This window comes from Neophocaena asiaeorientalis, unplaced genomic scaffold (genome assembly GCF_003031525.2).
Source record: "Neophocaena asiaeorientalis asiaeorientalis breed wild unplaced genomic scaffold, Neophocaena_asiaeorientalis_V1.1 scaffold253, whole genome shotgun sequence".
In the NCBI taxonomy this organism is placed as follows: Eukaryota; Metazoa; Chordata; class Mammalia; order Artiodactyla; family Phocoenidae; genus Neophocaena; species Neophocaena asiaeorientalis.
This window is the reverse complement of record NW_020174553.1, coordinates 1,663,745-1,683,980: the sequence shown is the minus strand read 5'-3', so window position 1 is coordinate 1,683,980 and position 20,236 is coordinate 1,663,745. Positions and strand designations below refer to the sequence as shown.

At 32.9% G+C, this 20,236-nt stretch overlaps 1 protein-coding gene across 1 annotated transcript in view; it reads left to right on the top strand.

The window, feature by feature from the left end:
• The window catches only part of PHIP (PHIP subunit of CUL4-Ring ligase complex), a 112,174-nt gene that overhangs the window by 37,526 nt on the left and 54,412 nt on the right, over nt 1-20,236 (top strand). Inside the window, exons 6-13 of the mRNA XM_024757414.1 lie at nt 58-128; nt 1,580-1,680; nt 1,777-1,817; nt 2,599-2,697; nt 3,511-3,664; nt 4,097-4,231; nt 15,652-15,780; nt 17,360-17,585. Coding sequence (XP_024613182.1) covers nt 58-128; nt 1,580-1,680; nt 1,777-1,817; nt 2,599-2,697; nt 3,511-3,664; nt 4,097-4,231; nt 15,652-15,780; nt 17,360-17,585 — 956 coding nt within the window. The remainder of the gene's footprint in view (nt 1-57; nt 129-1,579; nt 1,681-1,776; nt 1,818-2,598; nt 2,698-3,510; nt 3,665-4,096; nt 4,232-15,651; nt 15,781-17,359; nt 17,586-20,236) is intronic.

Below are 20,236 nucleotides of genomic sequence, written 5' to 3'. Positions count from 1 at the left end.
TTCTGGTGTTGCTGGTCGCTTTGAGATATTTTTAATTGGTTATTTTTTGTATTACAGTCCGAGACCTGCAAAATTTACAGAGCGCCCTCGGCCTGGAGTTCAAATGATCTGTTCTTCTTTTAGTGCTGGTAAGATTTTTTTTCTTCCTAATTCTCCACTTAAAGTTGTATAAGTTCTATTCTCCACTTAAAGGGTTCTAGTGGAACACATAAAATTTTGGAAAATACTTGCTGTTGTAATATAAATCATATTCTCATGCGCATACCAGGGGATGATCGTAAATTAGTTTATAAGTATTTGAACTTTGCTCAAGTTTAGCTTATATACTCATTTGATTGAGTGTATAAATGATTAAGATTTTTCTTTAAGAAGACCATAATTCTTTGGTAGGAGGGATAAAATAGTTTCAAAATTGACTGTTAAAGAATAAATCTTTGAATAGTTATCTCTTTGAAAGAATAAATCTTTGAATAGTTATCTCTTTGAAAGAAAAGTAGTTTTAAATCTGTTTTATATTTTTATGGATTTTGGAGTCACACATAGCTAAGTAAAATAGGTTGATAGATATTTGTACATCTTTATTAATTACTTTGCTCCAGATTATTCTTATTCGCTCTTTAAAAGGTAGCAGTGTAGCAATGCTAAGATTCCAGTTATGTTTTGAGTTTATGTAGCAGCATTTTGAATGGATATTAGAGTCTTTTTAAACAAATGATGATCTGGAGATTTTAAGCGAATTGATGAGAAAATGAAACACGAATTAATGTTCCTAATACCAGTTCCTTCCACGTTTATTTCCGGTTTTACCTTTTCTTTTCCTTTCATAATTGTGGAGAGCAGTAGTACCTGAGATAAGAGATTGCAAACTGAGGACATGAATCTATTTTTGCCATACTAATATCTAAACATCTTTAATTACTAGCTTCTAGATTTCCACTGCTACTACCATGAAGACAGTTTTACTTCTAGTAGTAACGTAATTATAGGCACTACATATGCTTCAGAGTACTCTAGATGCGATTATATATAGCACTGTCTTCAGCACTATGGGAGGGTATTGATTCCAAGAGAGAGTAAATTGCATATACAAATAACTGTAATGCAGAGGAGAATGTATTTGCTACAGGACAAAGTCTGAGTGAGAGTTCAGAGGAGAGCAGGCGTATTTGATTGCAAGTCTGTAAAGCCTGTAGTGAAGGCGCTGGACCCTAAAAATTTGATAGGATTTTAACAGATGGGAAATGAGGCAAGAGAGGGATTTCAGCAGAATTAAAAGACATGTTTTCTAGTAATGGTGACTGATAATTTTAACATGATTATGTAGTTACTTGGTGAAATCATTTGTTAGAAGAAAGCTTCTATAAATACTGAAAAATTCTTCCCAGGCAAAGCTTATGTTAGCAAACTTTCTTAATTTCAGGTTAGGTGTATTATATACATTAGGATAAGTATGAATAGTTTTAGAATGAAATATTAGTCATTCAACATATATTATGATAATGTTGCTTGCATTTATTATTTAATTCCCAGAGATTCTGACATTGTGTCTCACTCATAAATGTTTGGTGTTATTCCTCAGGTGGAATGTTTCTGGCCACAGGGAGCACAGATCATATTATTAGGGTTTATTTTTTTGGATCAGGTCAGCCCGAGAAAATATCAGAATTGGAGTTTCATACTGTAAGTATTGCTGAAAAGAGTTAGATGAGTACAATATAAATGAGTCTAACGGTTTATATTCAGGATCCTCTTTTTTGTTCATCTGTTTATATATAGGACAAAGTTGACAGTATCCAGTTTTCCAACACTAGTAACAGGTAAAATAATTATTTTTGTTTGTCAAATTTAATTCCAGTTTTTAAATTATGAAATAAAGACAATTCTTATGGTCAGGTTTTAGTTAGATTTGTATATTAATTAGCCACCTAAAATAAAGATGTTGACTAGTTATAATGAAAAGTCAATATAGCCTTCACATGCCTGTGAACACGGCTTTATGTTTTATCTGTAATAATGTTAGTTTATTTGGCCACTGTTTTTTTAATAATAGGGACTTTTATCCATCCTACATATTTTCTATACATATCAAAGTGTAAAGAAACTTAGTAGAGATTGGAAATGTATCATAATGTAGTATTTGAGGCAGAACTGTTTATGGATGATAAGCTTAGATGACATTGTATAAGTTTTCTCATGTTCTTGTTTTAAATTTTAAAAAGATATTTCTACGCCTGATTAGGATGAGTCAGGTTCTTTAATGTTGAAAGGAAAATCTGTGTTTTTCCATTGGAAAATATCAATTCTCTTTCTAAGGTAATAAATAGTGGCCTTGAATCACTTTTGAATGTTATTTGTGAGACCTAGCTGTGCACATTAGAATCTGTATATGTATTTAAAAATTTTAAAGCCCATGAAGTTTCAGAAATTCTTAGATTTGCAGAGAATATCAGATAGAGTAATTTCTATTATATTAGAATGCTGTGTAAGTAAAGATGAATGCTGTCTTTTTTAGCATTTTTAAAAACATAACTCTATTGGAAAGTGCACTTCGGTAGAGCACATACGATTTTTTTATTTGGGGGGTGGGCTCCTTTGCAGGTTTGTAAGTGGCAGTCGTGATGGGACAGCACGTATTTGGCAATTTAAACGAAGAGAATGGAAGAGTATTTTGCTGGATATGGCTACTCGTCCAGCAGGGTAAGAGATGAAATTTGAAATATTACGTAGATATAGCTAGAACATTTAAAGTTGTAAAGCTATATTACAGGTTGGTGTGACTCAGCCTGTAAGTGTATGTATCATAAACCATGTTAAAATGTTTACTTTTCTGTAACAACTAGAGGTGCTTTTGGAGATGAAGATGTTGATTTTTATAAAATGAATTTTTGCCCTGTTTGAGAAGACCTGCTGCATTAATGATTCCTTTCAGTTCAGTTTTGTTAAGAGGAGGATGATAGTACTGTAAGAATAGCTGCAAGTTTTACTAGTTTTTTCAGAAAGCAGAACATATTATAATGTTCCGTCTGATACAGGGATGATGTGCTATATTCACTGGTTGTCTCCAGCCAAGAGAAATTATACTACACGTTGTAACTGTTATTTTGGTTTTAATATTTTATCATTTTTCTCTGTTTGTATTTGTGTGTAGTAGTCCCAGAAGGGAGAGCAAAGTAGTTAGCAGGGCATGACAGCAACAGTAAAAGATGGCGAGTGAGCAGCATGGCTCAGAGTTCCTGGATCCAGAAAGAGTTAAAGCCAGTAATATTTACTCAAGGTCATCTATTACTAAGGACTTAGGAGTGCTGGAATCCTGATTTTGCTGACTTCGTGCAGTGATTTTTGCCATCGTTCTTTGTTGGTTCAAACTATTCTTAATTACCATGTTAAAACAGTAGTTAGTTATCCATGTTAATAAATGTAACCTATAAGAAAATACATTTAGGTTTTTGTCATATTCGTATTTTAATAAATAATATCAGTGTAAACAAATACTGCCTCCATCACTTTCAGCCAAAACCTTCAAGGGATAGAAGATAAAATCACAAAAATGAAAGTAACTATGGTAGCATGGGATCGGCATGACAATACAGTTATAACTGCAGTTAATAACATGACTCTGAAAGTTTGGAATTCTTACACCGGTCAACTAATTCATGTCCTGATGGTGAGGAAAAAAGACTAATTTTTATTTGGTATAAACTGAAGCTGATTGTAGAATAGAATATTTTCATTAAGAAATAAAGTCTTTTGTATTAACTGAGATCTCTTGTTGGCTGGGTAACAGGTCTTTGTGGGAGAATGGAAATAATCTTAAAATGCACTTAAACAGGTTTGCCTTAGAAATATACATCTTGCTATTTTTTTAGTATGTAGGGCTGGATCAGTAAATAATATTCTCAGGTTTCACCAAATGATAGCAAATCCCTGGACAGTGATACTAGCTCAGCTTTGTTATTATGCATCGATAAATTTGAAGATTTTTACCACTTTAATAATTCTTAAAACTCATATTTTAGACATGTTGTCCTGTTGGTGTTTGAGTTTTCTTTTTATCTTTTAATATTTGTAATGCTTTGCCACTTAAAAAATATTTCAGGGTCATGAAGATGAGGTATTTGTTCTTGAGCCACACCCGTTCGATCCAAGAGTTCTCTTTTCTGCTGGTCATGATGGAAACGTGATAGTGTGGGATCTGGCAAGAGGCGTCAAAATCCGATCTTATTTCAATATGGTAATTATCAGTCTCTTCATATTATGGCTGTTAAAGACCTGGGGAGTTCTTGACACAGGTCCCCTGCATATCACAAAGGAAATCCATTGAAGAAACGGTTCAGACATTGTTTCCACTTTTAAGTTTTAAAAAAGAGTTATTATTTATTCCATACTTCTATTGAGATACTAAATTTAAAAGAAAATTGATATGTCTATTTCAATACCTGTATATTGTGATAAGTAGTTTAGTTTTTAAAATACTTTTAATAGTGAAACTTTTATGAGAAACTCACAAGTATGAAAAGACAATATAGAGAAGAAAAATGTTTGGAAAACCATGTGAAGAAATTATAAGTAAATATATTGTGTTATTGTATTTCATCAGCAGTCCTCCAGTGCAACAGAATTTGATTCAAATATATCCATTTTAAAATTAAAGCCAAAACAACAGATACTCTTGCCTTTTATCAAGTTATGGTACGTTAGGTATTTATTTGGGTTAAGCCCTTTTCCCTCCACATTTTGTTTCTTGTATAGATATTTAGCATATTTTGCTGAGTATTTGAATTGCAATGGTTTAATATCACACACAACTCATGCAGTTTCCACTCCTCTAACTAGTGTATGAAGGCAAAAGCGCTCCGCTCCTCAAATGCTGCTGTTGTGTATCTAGGCATACTTTTTTTGTGTACTTCCTGTATATCAGGGCTGCCTTTCAACAAAGAAAACAAAAAGGAAGGCATGTGTTTCTACTATTTCAGCATTTTTAAATTAGAAATTAATTATAAAAACCTCTAGTAATAAATCATAAAGCAATACAATTAATAGTGTGTGGCCAGAATTATTTTGCAAAAAAAACTATTTGACAAAAAAGTCATTTGTAAAATGTAATGGCTTGTGAAAAATTTCATAAAAGTGACACTACTTGATTGATAATCATAATAAAGTGACTTCTATGTAGTAAGCAAGCAGAATATAAAAGGAATTTTTATTAGTGAAGAAATTAACTTTAGCTGTTGTTGTGGATATGCCTTAGTGTACATAAGGTAAGATACAATTGGTCAAATTCTTATTTTTCTAAAAAGACAGTGTTAATTATTTGGGGTACAAGTGTTAGTGATAGATGGATTTCCTTAGTGATTATTTGTATAGAGAAGAATTTTTAAAAAACGAATCTTTAAATATGCTCGTAAAGAATTTTTTCTTTTCTCCTCCTCTGTCCTTGTGTTTCTGATTTGCTTCTTTTTGGAACATCTCTGCTGAATAAGAAAATAAGTCATATCTCAGTTTGCCTTTATAGCTTCAAAAGAACACAAATTGTGGGCTATACATGTTAGTTTCATATTTTCAAAGGTCATTGATGTATTAGTAGAGTGTTTGGAGGGAAAGTGTTCTCTCATACTTGAATATTGCTTTCACCTTTAAGTTATAAAGGTGAATTTTTCCTCATCAGGTAAGTTGATCACACTAATATTCCACATATCAGTAGATATAAAAATTGGAGCACCTTGAGATTGAAGTGACTTGCTCTTAGACCAGTAAAAATTAGTGATATAACCAGGAGTAGAAGTCAGCCATATTATGTTGTATGCTCTTTGAAATTAGGTAAGGAATTAGTTACATTACTGCCTCAAAAAGTATTATTTGCTTAATAAGAGTTTTAGATAAAGCTATTTTCCTGTTCTTTCTATGAATAATAGAGAGAAAAGCCTCTAAAGGGTGGAAGAAACCAATTTTTGTAATAGTAGAACTGGATGGGTATCTATTGAATCTTCAAACTGAGAAAAACAAAACATAGACTAAAAAGGATTAAAAATATATCTTGCATTTAAAAAGCTGGAACATAAGCTACCCCTCATCACATTAAAATACAGATACTCACTTTAATTTTTTGCATGCTTTTTAATAGCTTCCAAAATTCTTCTACTTCGAAAATACTTAATACCTCATTTGGGTCTCATGAAAACCTTGTAATATAATTAGGGTAGATTTTATTGTTACTGGTTTTATGAATGCAGAAACCGTACAGAGATGAAGTGATTTGCCCTGGTTTACGTAAATCACAGAGCTATCATACGGGCATTTGGGGTTTAAACCCATGATTTTTGTCCCCTGCTAATGTGTTCTTAATGCTATCTCTAGTTGTGGTTGGTCATTACATAGCTAATTCCCCAGCTGTGTCCAGTTAGTGATATGTCCAGGGGGAAAATGTTTTCATAGTGATAGTAACTTTGAGTAGATCTTTTGAGATCTTATTATGTAGCTTGATGATTTTTCTGTCTCTTAATTTACAAGTTGCCTAAGTGCCCTACTTTTTGCTCTTCACTCCTTTGTTCACTTCATTTTTTTTTTTTTAATCTATAGACAGATAGAAGATAAAGCATCCAGCATTGCTATTAAGAAAATAAAAACCATTTGAGGGAGAAGTAGAAGCTTGTGTTCACTGTCTGCTATCATGAATGTTGAGTTTTGGCTATAGTTATAACTATTTGGTTGTGTGTAGCTAATCAGTAAGTTTTTGAGTTACTAAAATAACATAGAAGTTGATCAAGTACAAATTCAATCCATGATATTAGATTGTACTAGTAATCATAAGTTCAATTTAATTAATACCTTTTGATCACCATGTAGAGGGATTCGTTATAATATCTTGGATGATTTAAAGATGAATAATTCTAGTGGAATATACCCCATTTCTAGACTAGAAATTGTAAAAGTTTACACAAAGTATTGAGATTAAGTAATATTTCATTTGAGTTTTTAGATTGAAGCTTAGAAGTATTGAATAAATTCACTATTACACCTATGGCCAGAAAATAAGGAATGTAAACTGTACCTTTAAAAGAGCAAAAATTCTATATACAAATTCTTAAAAATGCAGGTTTTTATCAAGTGTATTTTGAGAGTACTGCTTTAATATTTGTCTTTTTATGATAATTGAATTTTCTACTTGAAATTTATAATGCTTTGCGAAAAGTAATGAAACCATGTAACAAATAATTATTTTATGTTAATCAGCATTTTACTGCACTTTTCTTACCTATTACAGAAGTTAAAAATCTTTAAAACATTTTTAGAATAAAAAATATATCTTCAGTGGTTTCAAAGGTTGAATGTTTTAAAAGTCCATGTTTGACGTATGGTAATTGCATTTTAATAGATTTATTAGTAAAGTTAATAAATTTTAAAATATTTTGAAACATTAACATTTTATTGTAGTATGGCACGTGATAGTCATCATTCAGATAAATTTTCTAATTCCTTTTTTCTTTTTCCTGTATCAAGTACAGTTTTTAAAATATTTTAGCACCACCTAAATCTGTAAACAGATTAAAAGATTTAAGATTGAGAGTTGAGATAAAAATATTTAATTTCTTGTATGCTTACATAATCCCCTAATTCATTTCATTTCAAAATCTTATAAATTCTCAACTTGCTGGTGGTGGTGTCTAGAAAAACTGATGGGGTTATTTTCCTCATTTTTATTGCTAACTTTCCTCTTAATAGAGGATCTGAATGATAAAAGCAGTTGGGGGTGGGTGCTGGGTTTGTTTTTGTTACTTGTAAGAAGTGTATGATGAGATGGTATAACTCAGGGTATCAAATGGGATAGACAATACATGCTCCTTGCACTCCCCTAACCCCTCTGTTGTTTCATCTTTAACTAAAAATAAAACAATGTAAACTTTTAAAAGCATTTGTTGGAAAAGCATAATATGTAAGGTGGAAGGCTAGAGCCTTTCTTTCCTCTTTTTTAATGAACCAGAGAAAGGAGCTAAAGAGAATATTGTAGAGAACTTTGTGAACATAAGATAACTTTATTCTTTAAAAAACCTAAATTCTAGACCTTAAGCTATACTTATTTACATTCGTCTACTAACTCTGTCAATTATTCATGTTTCAGCTGAATAGATCCTATATAGCTTGAGTATTCAGGGCAAAAGTTGAGTATTTGGGGATATTTTATTGAAGACTGATAGTGTATATTAAGAATATTTCAAACTATTGATGTTCTGTCTTTGGATGTGACAGGAGGTATCTTGTTTTGATAAGAGTTGTTCTAAATTCTAGTTAAAAGGCTGTAAACTCCTATTAAATGCTAAGAGGCAGATAAATTATTTCGCAGAATAACTTGAAAATGTGTGCAAACTCTCTGAACTAAAGTTGAGGGTTTTTGTATTATATTCCCCATCCCCCCAAAAGAGGTAGGCAAGTTTAGAAGTTTAATACACCCATAAATGTTCCTAAAATACAAAGTTGTTTTTTATAGCCTTTTTCCCCTTTAAATTTATCACAGTACAGCTAAGTTTTAACTACAAGTTTAATGAAATGAGTATTAACTTAATTTGAAAAGATACGAAAAGTGACTTTGAAATTTCTTAGTACTAGGCCATTTTATGATTAGGTAGAAACTAAAGATGTTTGGAGGGGGATTTGTAGCTTTCCTCGTGTCTCTGGCACTTTTGCTTTATCTTTTCTGCGCTCTTTTCTCTATTTCTATTGTTCTAGCTGTGTCTGTCTGTCTGTCTCTTTTTCTCCATATCGTTCTATTTCTGTAATGTTATTCAGAGCTCTAGTTTGTTGCCTTTTGTCTGGTTTTGATTTTAATTGAAGAGTACAGTGTCTCTGGCTAGAAAGCAATTTTACTGAATTTGATTTTTGCTTTGCTTTTGTTGTTTCATGGGTAAATTCCAAATAACAGTTTTCATTTATTTAATTAAATTTTCCTTATTTTTTATAATTGTTAACCTTTCTTTTACTTGAGATTTTAAAAAAATGTTCCAGTGTCCACTAATCCAGAACAATATATTTCTCCTTGCAACGTTCCAAACAAGCAGAGGCTGCCAATCCACCACTCAGAATTTTTGCACATGCATACTTCTGACATTAACATGTTCTCAGTGTGACCTCTAGTTTAGTTTTGGACAATTGTAGCTGCATGTATCTAGGAAAGGGAGAAAGAAGCTTGAAATAGGTGTATCTCATATCGTGTTCTCTTGTGAATCAAGATTTCAAGACCTTTTTTTCTCTTCCTCTCTCTTCCTCCATCTCTCTTTCTCCTTTCTTTTTCTCCTTCCTTCCCTCTTTCGTTCCTTCCCTTTTATCTCATTACCTATCTATCATCATCTAACAGGATGTCATATACCTGCAGTCTGTTTGTTAAAAGGATTTTTCTGATACTTCCATTCTTTGTTTCAGCCTCTCTGCATAAGAAATTACCTTCAATCTTCTGATTGTAAACTTCAGTTATTGTCATTTTCTTTCAGGTTTCTGGGGTTCTTTAGATTCTGTCTCTTTCTCATTCTATATCTTGATATCAAAAACATATCCTAATATTTGTTGCCATGAATGTGAGCTTGTCATACTATATTATATTTGGTGAATTACTTTTTTTTATGTAGTAATTTTGACATGTTCCATGAGTTGCTATCACAAGGATATTTTGAGATTTGATAGTTATAAGGGAAAGTATGTAAAATTACGGAATGTAAACATGCAGGTGAAAACATTTTGATTAGCAGACACTTGAGTGATATTGTACATAAACACAGAATATGGGAAGAGTAGGACGTGGTCCTTCTTTTGTTTTTGTTTTTAATCCAGCTTGCAGTTAAGTTGGGGAGATAAAATATACCTGAAAAGATAAGTATGGCTAAATAGTTTGAGGTGGTAGTGTGGCATATGAGAAAAGATAATTGGTATATCTAAAAATGTAAGGATAACTTCAGGGTGGATGGTCAGAGGAGGAAGAATTGGAATTATGCCTTGAAAGATAAATAACAGTTGTGTCAGAAGATAATTTTATAAGTAAGAGGAATATTATATAAATAGCCAAATAAGAAATGTTAAGACATGTTCATAGAGTAATTTGGAAAGTTTTTCTGGGATAGACTTTGAAAAATGGGTGATAAAATGAAAAGCATAAATTGAAGTGGCTTGTTGGTGCCCTCAAATTACTTGTAAACATAGAGAATAGCTAACCTAGTGGGGGTTTTGGTGAATTACTTTATATTCTAGAAACTTAAGAGAAAAATATTTTGGTTGCCAATGGTAGTGTTTCAGGTATGAAATTGGATAGGTGGGGGAGATCTGCTTTCATCAGTGAAGTCATGATGAAACATTGTAGCGACAGGTAGTAAATTTGTGAAAGAAAAACATACATAGGACTTGGTGTTCTGTGCTGATAGAAGGATTAGAGCTAGAGAGTGACAGAAAATTTAATAAATGTGTTAAGAGTATTGAGCCTAGGTGATCTTGACAACAGTGATACTCTTAATGGAAATATGAGAGATGTGAAAGAAAACGGATTTTTTAAATATGTTTATCGTGATGTAGTGTTGGACTTTTTGTGGAAATGGACAGCCAGCACTTGGAAATAGACTACTTGGAGAGGCTAGTTGTAGAGAGAAAGAAGTGTAGTCTTCCGTGTAGAAAGATGTCATGGAGATAGAGAGGACAGTGTAGAGGGCTTAAAACTAAACATTTAGAAATACAGTTGACCCTTGAACAACATTGGCTTGAGTTGTGCAGGTCCACTTACATGCGGATTTTTTCAATAGTAAATACTGTAGTACTACCCAGTCCGCGGTTGGTTGAATCCACGGGATGCAGACCGTCGATACAGAGGAACTGCGTATATATGGAGGGCTGGCTATATAGTTATATGTGGATTTTTGACTGTGCAAAGGGTTGGCGCTCCTAACCTCCTTCATCATTTAAGGGTCAACCTTAGTCATGTTTAGCAGAATGGAGAAGAGATTACAATCTCCAGAAAGTGTGTTGGGAAGACACCATGCTATGTCAGAGAGGCCAAAGGAGGAGAATCAGTTTCAAGGAGGACTTGATTAATAGTATTACTTCCCTCAGAGAAATCAGAATATGGGTAAACGAAATGGTGTTAAATTTGAAGATGAGTTATTTATTTTAGTAATACATTTTTCTTTTGATGAACATTAGAGTTGATTCTTCAGAATCACTTTAATATATCTACTGGTTTTATTAAGTCAGTTACAACAGTTTCCTTTTTTATATAAACTTATTTATCTTGGCACCATTTATTTTAAATAGCTATCTTCAATTCATATGTAATAATGTTACCATTAATTAAAGAATTTTCAATGTTAAAGTAAACATTTATTTAGGAATAATCTTTTAAAGTAACTTGATGACACCTGGACTGTTGGAGTGTGGATAGCTTCCCTTAAGATATATTCTTGGTTTACACCGTTACTATAGTAGTAATTAGAAGGTGACCTAAGCATATTTTAATCATAGGTATGACAATGTCTATCTCCAGCATCTAGGGTACATTCTTAATTAAGTTTATTTTCCCCCAGGTTGATAGCTTTAAAGGTTCTTTATACATAAGACTTTCTAAGGGTAATTCTTAGCATAAATTTAGTTTCTCAGCTCTTTTATTCTTGGAATATGAATCTATCCCATAAAATTATTAGGATATTTTGAAAGGTTCCTCATTTGAAATTGTGGAGTATTTTCTAGGTGAGATACTTACTCCCTTCTAATCAATGGTATATTTTAAAAAATGAATGAGAGCCCAAAATTGACTGTGGTCATAGACTTGGAATAATTCCATAAAAGGATGATTCTGCCTAAGCAAGCCAGTTTTTTAAGCATCCTGATTTGTGTTGAGTTCCTTTAGGAGTACATACTACTCATATTCATCTCTGTGTGTTCCTCACCATTGACGTAACTTAGACCCTATAATTTTAGTCTGTATTCTGGTGCTTTTAGCATACCTCATTTTCAGGTTGTCCAGTTCTTCCAAAAAAGGCTTCCTGAATATTAGGTGTTAGGATTTTAGAAGTGGGTAGGACTCTAGTGATCATTTAAATGACCTTTATCATTTCGCAGAGATATTAAGTGATTTACCCATTACTAGAGGAGAGGTCTCTTCAGTCTTAGGCGACAGTCTTCTGTCTCCTTTAATTATTCATCTTTCTAATTCACAAGAATTATATTAGAAGTTGTGGCTTGTATTCTGCCTTGAAAAGGGTACTAGTATTCTTCATTAAATATGACAATTCTGTCATCATCAAAACTCTTTAATTCATAAGTTTTTGCATTGATTTTTTTTCCAAGTTCAGTGTAAACTTCTAAACTAACAAGATTGTGCTGCTCATTTCTTGGAAATATTTCTAGAATTCTTTAGTCAGTATGAGAATTTTCCTACAAAGGAGTCATTATTTTAACTTGTCTGGTCTTTTCATCTCTCACTTTAAAAAACAAAACAAAATAACCTTATCATAGTTGCTGAATGTATTTTTCTGTTTTCTTTTAACTCCTATTCTTCTTGAAATTTTTACACTTATTAGTGAATATTACCTCATGGATTTTCTCAGCTTTCCTTACTGTGGTTTAGCAAGTATGACTTTTATTATGTGGTCTTTGTTTTCATATGTCCCAAATAATGTTTAGCAAGCATACTTGATACTATTAGGGGAATAGTTCATCTAAAATTCACTGATTTTGAAAATTTGTTATTATTCATTTCTTTCTGTTTTTAAACTTACTAGAGCATGCTATAAGTACTAGCATAAGTTATGTACAATGTTAAATTTTATGTTGACTTTTTCTATTGAGCATTTAATTTTATGATAGGTTCATATACCTTTTTATCTAAATGTATTTTTTAATTGAAGTGTAGTTGATATATAATATATACGTTCATATAACTTTAATATGAATAGAAAGGATATTTTCTTCCTTTTAGTTTTTGAATGTAAATCTCATTGCTTTTTAGTTACACATGCATACTCAAATAGTGCCTTCATTATTAAATTTTTTCTTTAAGAATTCTTAGTCATAAATATTCTGACCCTGGTTTAAGAAGATGAAATCCCTTTCAGAGAGAAGTATTTAACTATTTTTAATGGTTGGCTTAGTTAATTATAGCATAAATCATAAAAATAGCTAGGGTATATTTAGCTGTATAGGAAAGTAAAATATTTTCCTACTTTGATCAACTGGAAAGGCTAGACGGCATTTTGTAGTTAGGGCTGTTTATTATCTGAGGAGCTTTTTCTGAAGATAAATCTGGCATTTTACATAGTAAGGTTATGGGCACCTTTTCTAATTGGTTTGTAAGTAAAGCAGATCCATTGTCTTCTTTAATAGTTAATCCAAATAATGTACTTTTGAAATACACTTTCATATTCTCCATATAAAAGTCACTCTGGAGTTATACAGATGGCTTATACCAAGAGAATTTGTACCATCCTGCCATACTCACAGTGGCATGTGTTATTGTATAGCAACACGGTGATCTTCAATAGGATTGCTATTTTTTCTTTGCTTTTTTAGAGCTTTAGAAGTTCTGCCTCTCCCAAGTATTCTCTCAGAGATCTTCTACTAACAGTAAATGTGGCAACATTGGTAGGTAGCATGGGTATAGGGTTGATTAATCCTCACCACCACTCCCCCCTGCGCCACCTCCCCAAAAGAAGAATGTAGAGCAAGATGGTCTAAACATTATATAAAGGATACCATGCTTATGAACATCCATCAGACATACTTTGGCATTGCTGAGTCAGACTCTCAGATCTCTTCCTCTGTTCTACTGTATACTTAGAATTGTAAACTTAGAATAGTATTACAGTTCTGGGAGCATTTATTATATTAGATTTATAAAGTAGTTGGGGTTTTTTTGTTTTTTTTCTCTGTCTTTTGTGAAATTTTGAGTGAATTGAGGTAAATAAAACATCTAACAACACATGGCCAAGACACTTTTAATTCTTTGGTCTTGAGTTTTTTATGTAAAATTCTATATAGAGCTAAACTTTGTTCGTGTGATTAGGTATTATAACAGTTCATGTAACTTTTTATTTCCCTAGACAACACTGAAAAATAGAGATGTGAATCCTGACATTTCGCTTATATTCTTTCGTTTTTGGAAAATACGAAGCTATATAGCTACTAATGCCCTTAGGTTAATCTAGAGAAGTAGTTCTTTCTTGTTTTTGAACAGTTTTAAAGTAGACTTGGAATCAGTTCCCTTTCTCTGTTATCTTATCCTCCAACTTTCTTCACAACCAAGAAATGATCCTGTTTCACTTACTCATTTTCTTGCTTTTATGTTATGTCTTTTAGTGTATTAGACGTTAGATTACTTCACCAGTTTTCTTTCATGTGATTAAATTTTAAGGAAATTTATTCTTATTTCTTTTCCATTATTATCACCGTTCAAAACAGCATTAATAAACACCTGTGTGCTCATTCCTTCTTTTCAACAAGCCAAAGGAAAAATTAGTTTTCTTTTTGAGGTAATCCCATTTGTGGTACTATATAAACTTCTTAGGCAGAGCCCTTTCTTTTAGAACAACATTTTCTCTTTTGACCAAAATGCAAACCTTCCTTGAAAAATCAACTATTCTTCAAAGTTTTAATTTCACTTCTGTACTTGGTGAACTGTACATTCATCCCTGTGCCATATTTTTAACACTAAAGAAAGAAAATTACCACTTCTCTCTTTTCCAAGCATTTACTGGGATATTGGGATATTACTAATAAAACCAATTTGTTCTAGATCAGTGGATACCGGAACAGAGAGGAGGTATTTCTTACCTGATAATGTGTGTGTGTTCCGATTCTGCTAATCCAGAAATCCAGTCACATTTGTTGAAAATCATCCTTAGTTGTTATTTGTTAGGGAGTCAACTCCCTATTTTAGTTGTTTTCTGAAATTCAGTCCCTAGTTGTGCTTTAGATAGGGTAGAATTTTTACCTCTTTCAGAACACTGCTAAAGAAGTTTTCAACTGGAACATAGTCTGAAGAAGCACTGAGAGCAAAAAAATTCAGAGTGGTGATTGGCCACCTCTGTTTGATTGACAGGTTGCAGGGAGAAACCCATTCGTTCTGGATTAATGGAACTGGAAAACAGAAAACAATTATCAGGTAAAAAAAACCTTTTCTTTAACCTTTGAAATTCACCATTTAAAAAATGAGTCAGACCATCAAGGGAATTTATTACCAAGAAGAAAAATTTAGTGTCTTGTGAGCAGTGATCTCTGGCTGTTACTTCAAGAGTTACCAAAAAATTGCTACAGTTACTCCACATTGTCAGCCTTTGCTGAAAGGGCTTGATTAAATGCAGATGAGATGGACTGTAAGGTGCAATTTCATTTTAAATCCGGGTTACAGACATGAAGCAGAACTATGGGTGGGGGAGAATGGTGGTGTTTTATTTCCTGACTTGTGTCTGGTCTATGGATAAAGATAATACGTTGTTTTTCAAGGCTTTTAATCTGGCACTTTTCATGAATATTCACAAATTTTGTTACTATACTGTGTTTGTTATATCTTCACTTCATTAGGATATATACTTACATATCTTTTATCATAGAATTTTAGTAACAATAGTGACCAGCCAGTTCTTTATATTTTAATGGCAGTTTTCTGATTGTTGGTTAAATACATTTCAGATTGAAGGCCAAGGACATGGTGCAGTATTTGACTGCAAATGCTCTCCTGATGGGCAGCATTTTGCATGCACAGACTCTCATGGACATCTTTTAATTTTTGGCTTTGGCTCCAGTAGCAAATATGACAAGGTAGAGTACGATGACTGTATATCTACTCCTTATAGTTGTTTGTTTGTTTGTTTTTAAATCCATAGATGTTTAGGGGTTGTATTTTGGGGAGGGAAGTGATAATTTTATATTTCAGAAGAAATAACCTTTTACTTAGCCTGCTAGAAAGGTCTAGATTGCAGTTCTTAGGTTGGGGTATATAAGATGGGTATTGGAGATGGAGATGTCCATAGAGGGATTTGTTGAAATTCTGTAAAATGTTTTACTTATATGGAGAATATGCATTTGTCTGCGGTACAATTCTGTGGCTTTTATGTGGTTCTCAAAAAAATGTGGTGGCGCAGTGGTTGGGAGTCCACCTGCCGATGCAGGGGACGCGGGTTCGTGCCCTGGTCCGGGAGGGTTCTGCGTGCCGCGGAGCGGCTGGGCCTGTGAGCCATGGCAGCTGAGCCTGTGCGTCCGGAGCCTGTGCTCCGCGACGGGAGTGCCCGCGGTGGTGAGAGGCCCGCGTACCGCAAAAAAAAAAAAAAATGTATGGCCTACTGTGATGGTAGTTAATATTTTTAAATATTAAAGGCCCTATCTGAGATTAGTGACTAAAAGATTTTAATTGTTTATCTGTGGTAGAGTTGTTTAAAAGGTTATCATAGTAAAAACTGAAGCGTTCAGGTTTAAGAAATTCCAAATTAAATGATAAAATTTAAATTTACAGATGTGTCAGGTATGAGTTCATGTTAATAATTTTTATATTCAGAAATTTTAGAGAAAATGCTTATTCTCCTAGAAAATCATGTCGTTAATTTTTTATATTATTATTATATAAACCATGCTTACTGTATACTTACGGATTTTCTTAAATTGTATGAGTGGTTTCATTAAAGAGTTTAATTCAGAGAATAAATTGATTTCTTGTTGCAAAGTGCTAAAACAAATAATTACCATATTTAGTAATTTTAAAGATAAGATAAAGCATGATAGCCCTGGGAAAGTAAAAGTACTGCTGAAAGATTTATGCCTAGATTTAATTTTACCATTTAATTTGAAATTATGTAACTTATTTTTAATGTTTTTTTTTATGAATACAGTCTCTTCCTATTCCAGGGAAACTTTAAAGCAACTACTTTTTTTTTTTTTTTAACATCTTTACTGGAGTATAATTGCTTTACAATGGTGTGTTAGTTTCTGCTTTATAACAAAGTGAATCAGTTATACATATACATATATCCCCATATCTCTTCCCTCTTGCATCTGCCTCCCTCCCACCCGCCCTATCCCACCCCTCTATGTGATCTCCCTGTGCTATGCGGCTGCTTCCCACTAGCTATTTTACATTTGGTAGTGAATGTATGTCCATGCCACTCTCTCACTTTGTCCCAGTTTACCTTTCCCCCACCCCGTATCCTCAAGTCAAAGCAGCTACTTTTCTAATCGTAAAATTTAATGTAGAACATACAAAGATTTATTTACAGTTAATTCAAGAAAATAATATTCTTTTATATTATTAATACCATGATTTATATTAAAATGTTTGCCTTCCATTAGAAATCTATAATGATAAATTTTTCTTTGTCCATTCTTTTGTGGGCCTTTCTTTTTATAGATAGCAGATCAAATGTTCTTTCACAGTGATTATCGGCCCCTTATCCGTGATGCCAACAATTTTGTATTAGATGAACAGACACAGCAAGCACCTCATCTGATGCCGCCGCCTTTTTTGGTTGATGTCGATGGTAACCCTCATCCATCAAGATATCAGAGATTAGTTCCTGGTCGTGAAAATTGCAGGGAGGAGCAACTCATCCCTCAGATGGGGGTAACTTCCTCAGGTAAATGCTCATTTTAATTCCATGCTAAATTTTCCTTTTCCTATTGAAATCTTATAAAATTGATAATTGGGTAGAACTTTGTTTTTAATTGTTTTGAACAGATGAGAAGTAAAATGATTTTTATAATTCTCTAAAGTTCTTTGAATAATGCTTAAGTATTGCAAGACAGTTAAGCATTGGAGGTTTAAAGCAATAATTTTGGTCTATATCTATTTATAACCTTCTGAGGACTAATAGGGTAAGTCTATATTTGGTATGAGATGAGTCAGTTCATTTATTTATTCATTCAGTAACATACATTGTGAATCTCCTCTGTCACTGACACTTGCTAAGCTGTGGTATTCAGCAGTGAACTAAACAAATGCAATCCTTGCTCTCGTGGATGAGTTAGATTAGTAAACAGTTATAAACAAATACATAGTTAAAAATTATGAATAATTATTAAAGCAAATAATAGTATGATGTGAGAGAGAGAATAAGACTAGATAACCTAGGGGACGTCCCTGGTGGTCCAGTGGCTAAGACTCTGCTTTCCCAATGCAGGGGGCCTGGGTTCAATCCCTGGTCAGGGAACTAGATCCCACATGCCACAACTAAGAGTTCGCATGTGGCAACTGAAAGCTCCTGCATGTGACAAACGAAGATCCCATCCTGCATGCCTCAACTAAGACTTGGCACAGCCAAATAAATAAATAAATATTAAAAATAAATAAAAGACTAGATAGCCTGTTCATGTTAACGATTGTTTTAAGAAGTGATCAACTTTTAAAAGTTTAAGAAAAGTTAAGATAGGAATGAAAAGTGTTGCTGTTTTGGAGGGTGAAAGTTGAATTAGTTGAAGAATCGAATGGGAGTTGAAATGGAGACAAGGTCTACAGGCTTCTTCCCTGCTTTTGGCAAGAAGAACAGCTCTAATTTATTAAGTGAAAATAAATGGAAGGACTGTAAAGAAAGTTAAACCAGTTTTGCAATTATGAATCTTTGTTATATTTTAGACTAGAAAAATGTTTATGAAAACAGTTTAGGTTCTCAACTAGCATAAATGGACAAAACTTCTAAGTAGATATGAAGGACATTATGGGGTGTAATATATAATGAGTTAACTTTTAAATAATGAATTTAGAATCTGTAAGCAGCACAGAAAAATCAATCATCTCTTATTTTCTTAAAGGATTGGGCATGTGAAATTATAATAAAGAATCTAGAGTATGTGAAACTAAAATGTTTCAGTACGTGGACACAGCATGAACTCAATCCAAGAAAAGGCAGGATTTGAGAAATCTAGGCAGGCATTCAGATTAGAGAATTCACAATTGTTAGAGAAGTCTTGGTCATAGGACTGAAATTAAGATAAATGTCTTCATTCCCTTAGTGGGGAACTGGCAAGAATCAGATCTTTCCCAGGTCTAGTCAGGTACCTAGGCTGGGATTTCAGGCACAGGGAAATAAGAAAAGGACTCATTTATTAAAATATCAGTGCTATTTAATTATCGTGATTATTCTTCCCTTCATTTAACAGTTTTTAAAGGGCTTTCATAAATAACACTCATTTAATCCTTTTATCTGTGGTGTCCCAATTCTAAAAATTGAGAAAATGAAAATTTAACATTATGTCTTGTTCAAGTTAAAGTACATGGAATCGTAGGGACTCACATCCAGCTCTGACTCCCAGTCCATTGTTCTTTCTTCCATGCCAAGCTGCCCATAGAGTAACAAGTGGACTTGATCTTGAAAATGAAATAGACACCAGTTATAGTATCGGGCTACAAGAGAACCCAGAGCAATAATTATGGCTTCAGAGTGAGTCACAGAATTTTTAAGTGTTCTAGTAGTTCACAGAATTCAGGGTAAATATCATTTCCTTCGTTATTTTAGACTTGCCAGGTACAAAAATAGAACAAAAGAAAAATACTTTTTGAAAAAATTTTAGCATCATTTCTAATTATGTTTCTATTTGCAAATCTAGATCTGTAGTAAAATTTATTTGGGGAAGTAGAGTTAGGTAAACATACATGTTGGATATTGTAATAAGTTGGTTTGAGTGCAGTTTTGTTATATCTACACTGAACAATACACTTTAAATGTTTTCTCAGTTGTAAACTTGAGCTGTGTCAGATTCAAACATGAGATGTTTTCTCACCAGTATACCAGGAAAGAGGCGTCCGTAGGCATTTTAATTTTTACCTCTGTTCACTTTTACCACTTTGTAGCTTTGTGACCTTGGTCAAGTTATTTTATCTCATTGAATTTTAGTTTTCTCTTATAAAATGAAATAACCTTATGTGCTTATTAATACATGTAATTTCCTCTTTTCTTATACCTTCATACTACTACTACTTCGTTTCAGAATATACTTTGTATCTTACTAACCCACTCTAAAAGTCTGATCGCATCAAGTCCTTGCTTACATTCCCACACACCCAATATTAATTGCTGTTTTCTCTCTTGTGGCAATGCCTTTCATATATCTCATAACATTTTCTTATTTGTTCAGCAGGATTGAGCATCTTTATATGCCTAGCATTGTTCTAGATTTAGAATTAGAATATTAAGATGGATAAGAAAATTCATGCTTTTGAAGAACTAATAAGTAGTGGGCTTTCTTTCTATATTGGGCTGAGTACTAAGGTATGTACACAGTCAGTCCTCCG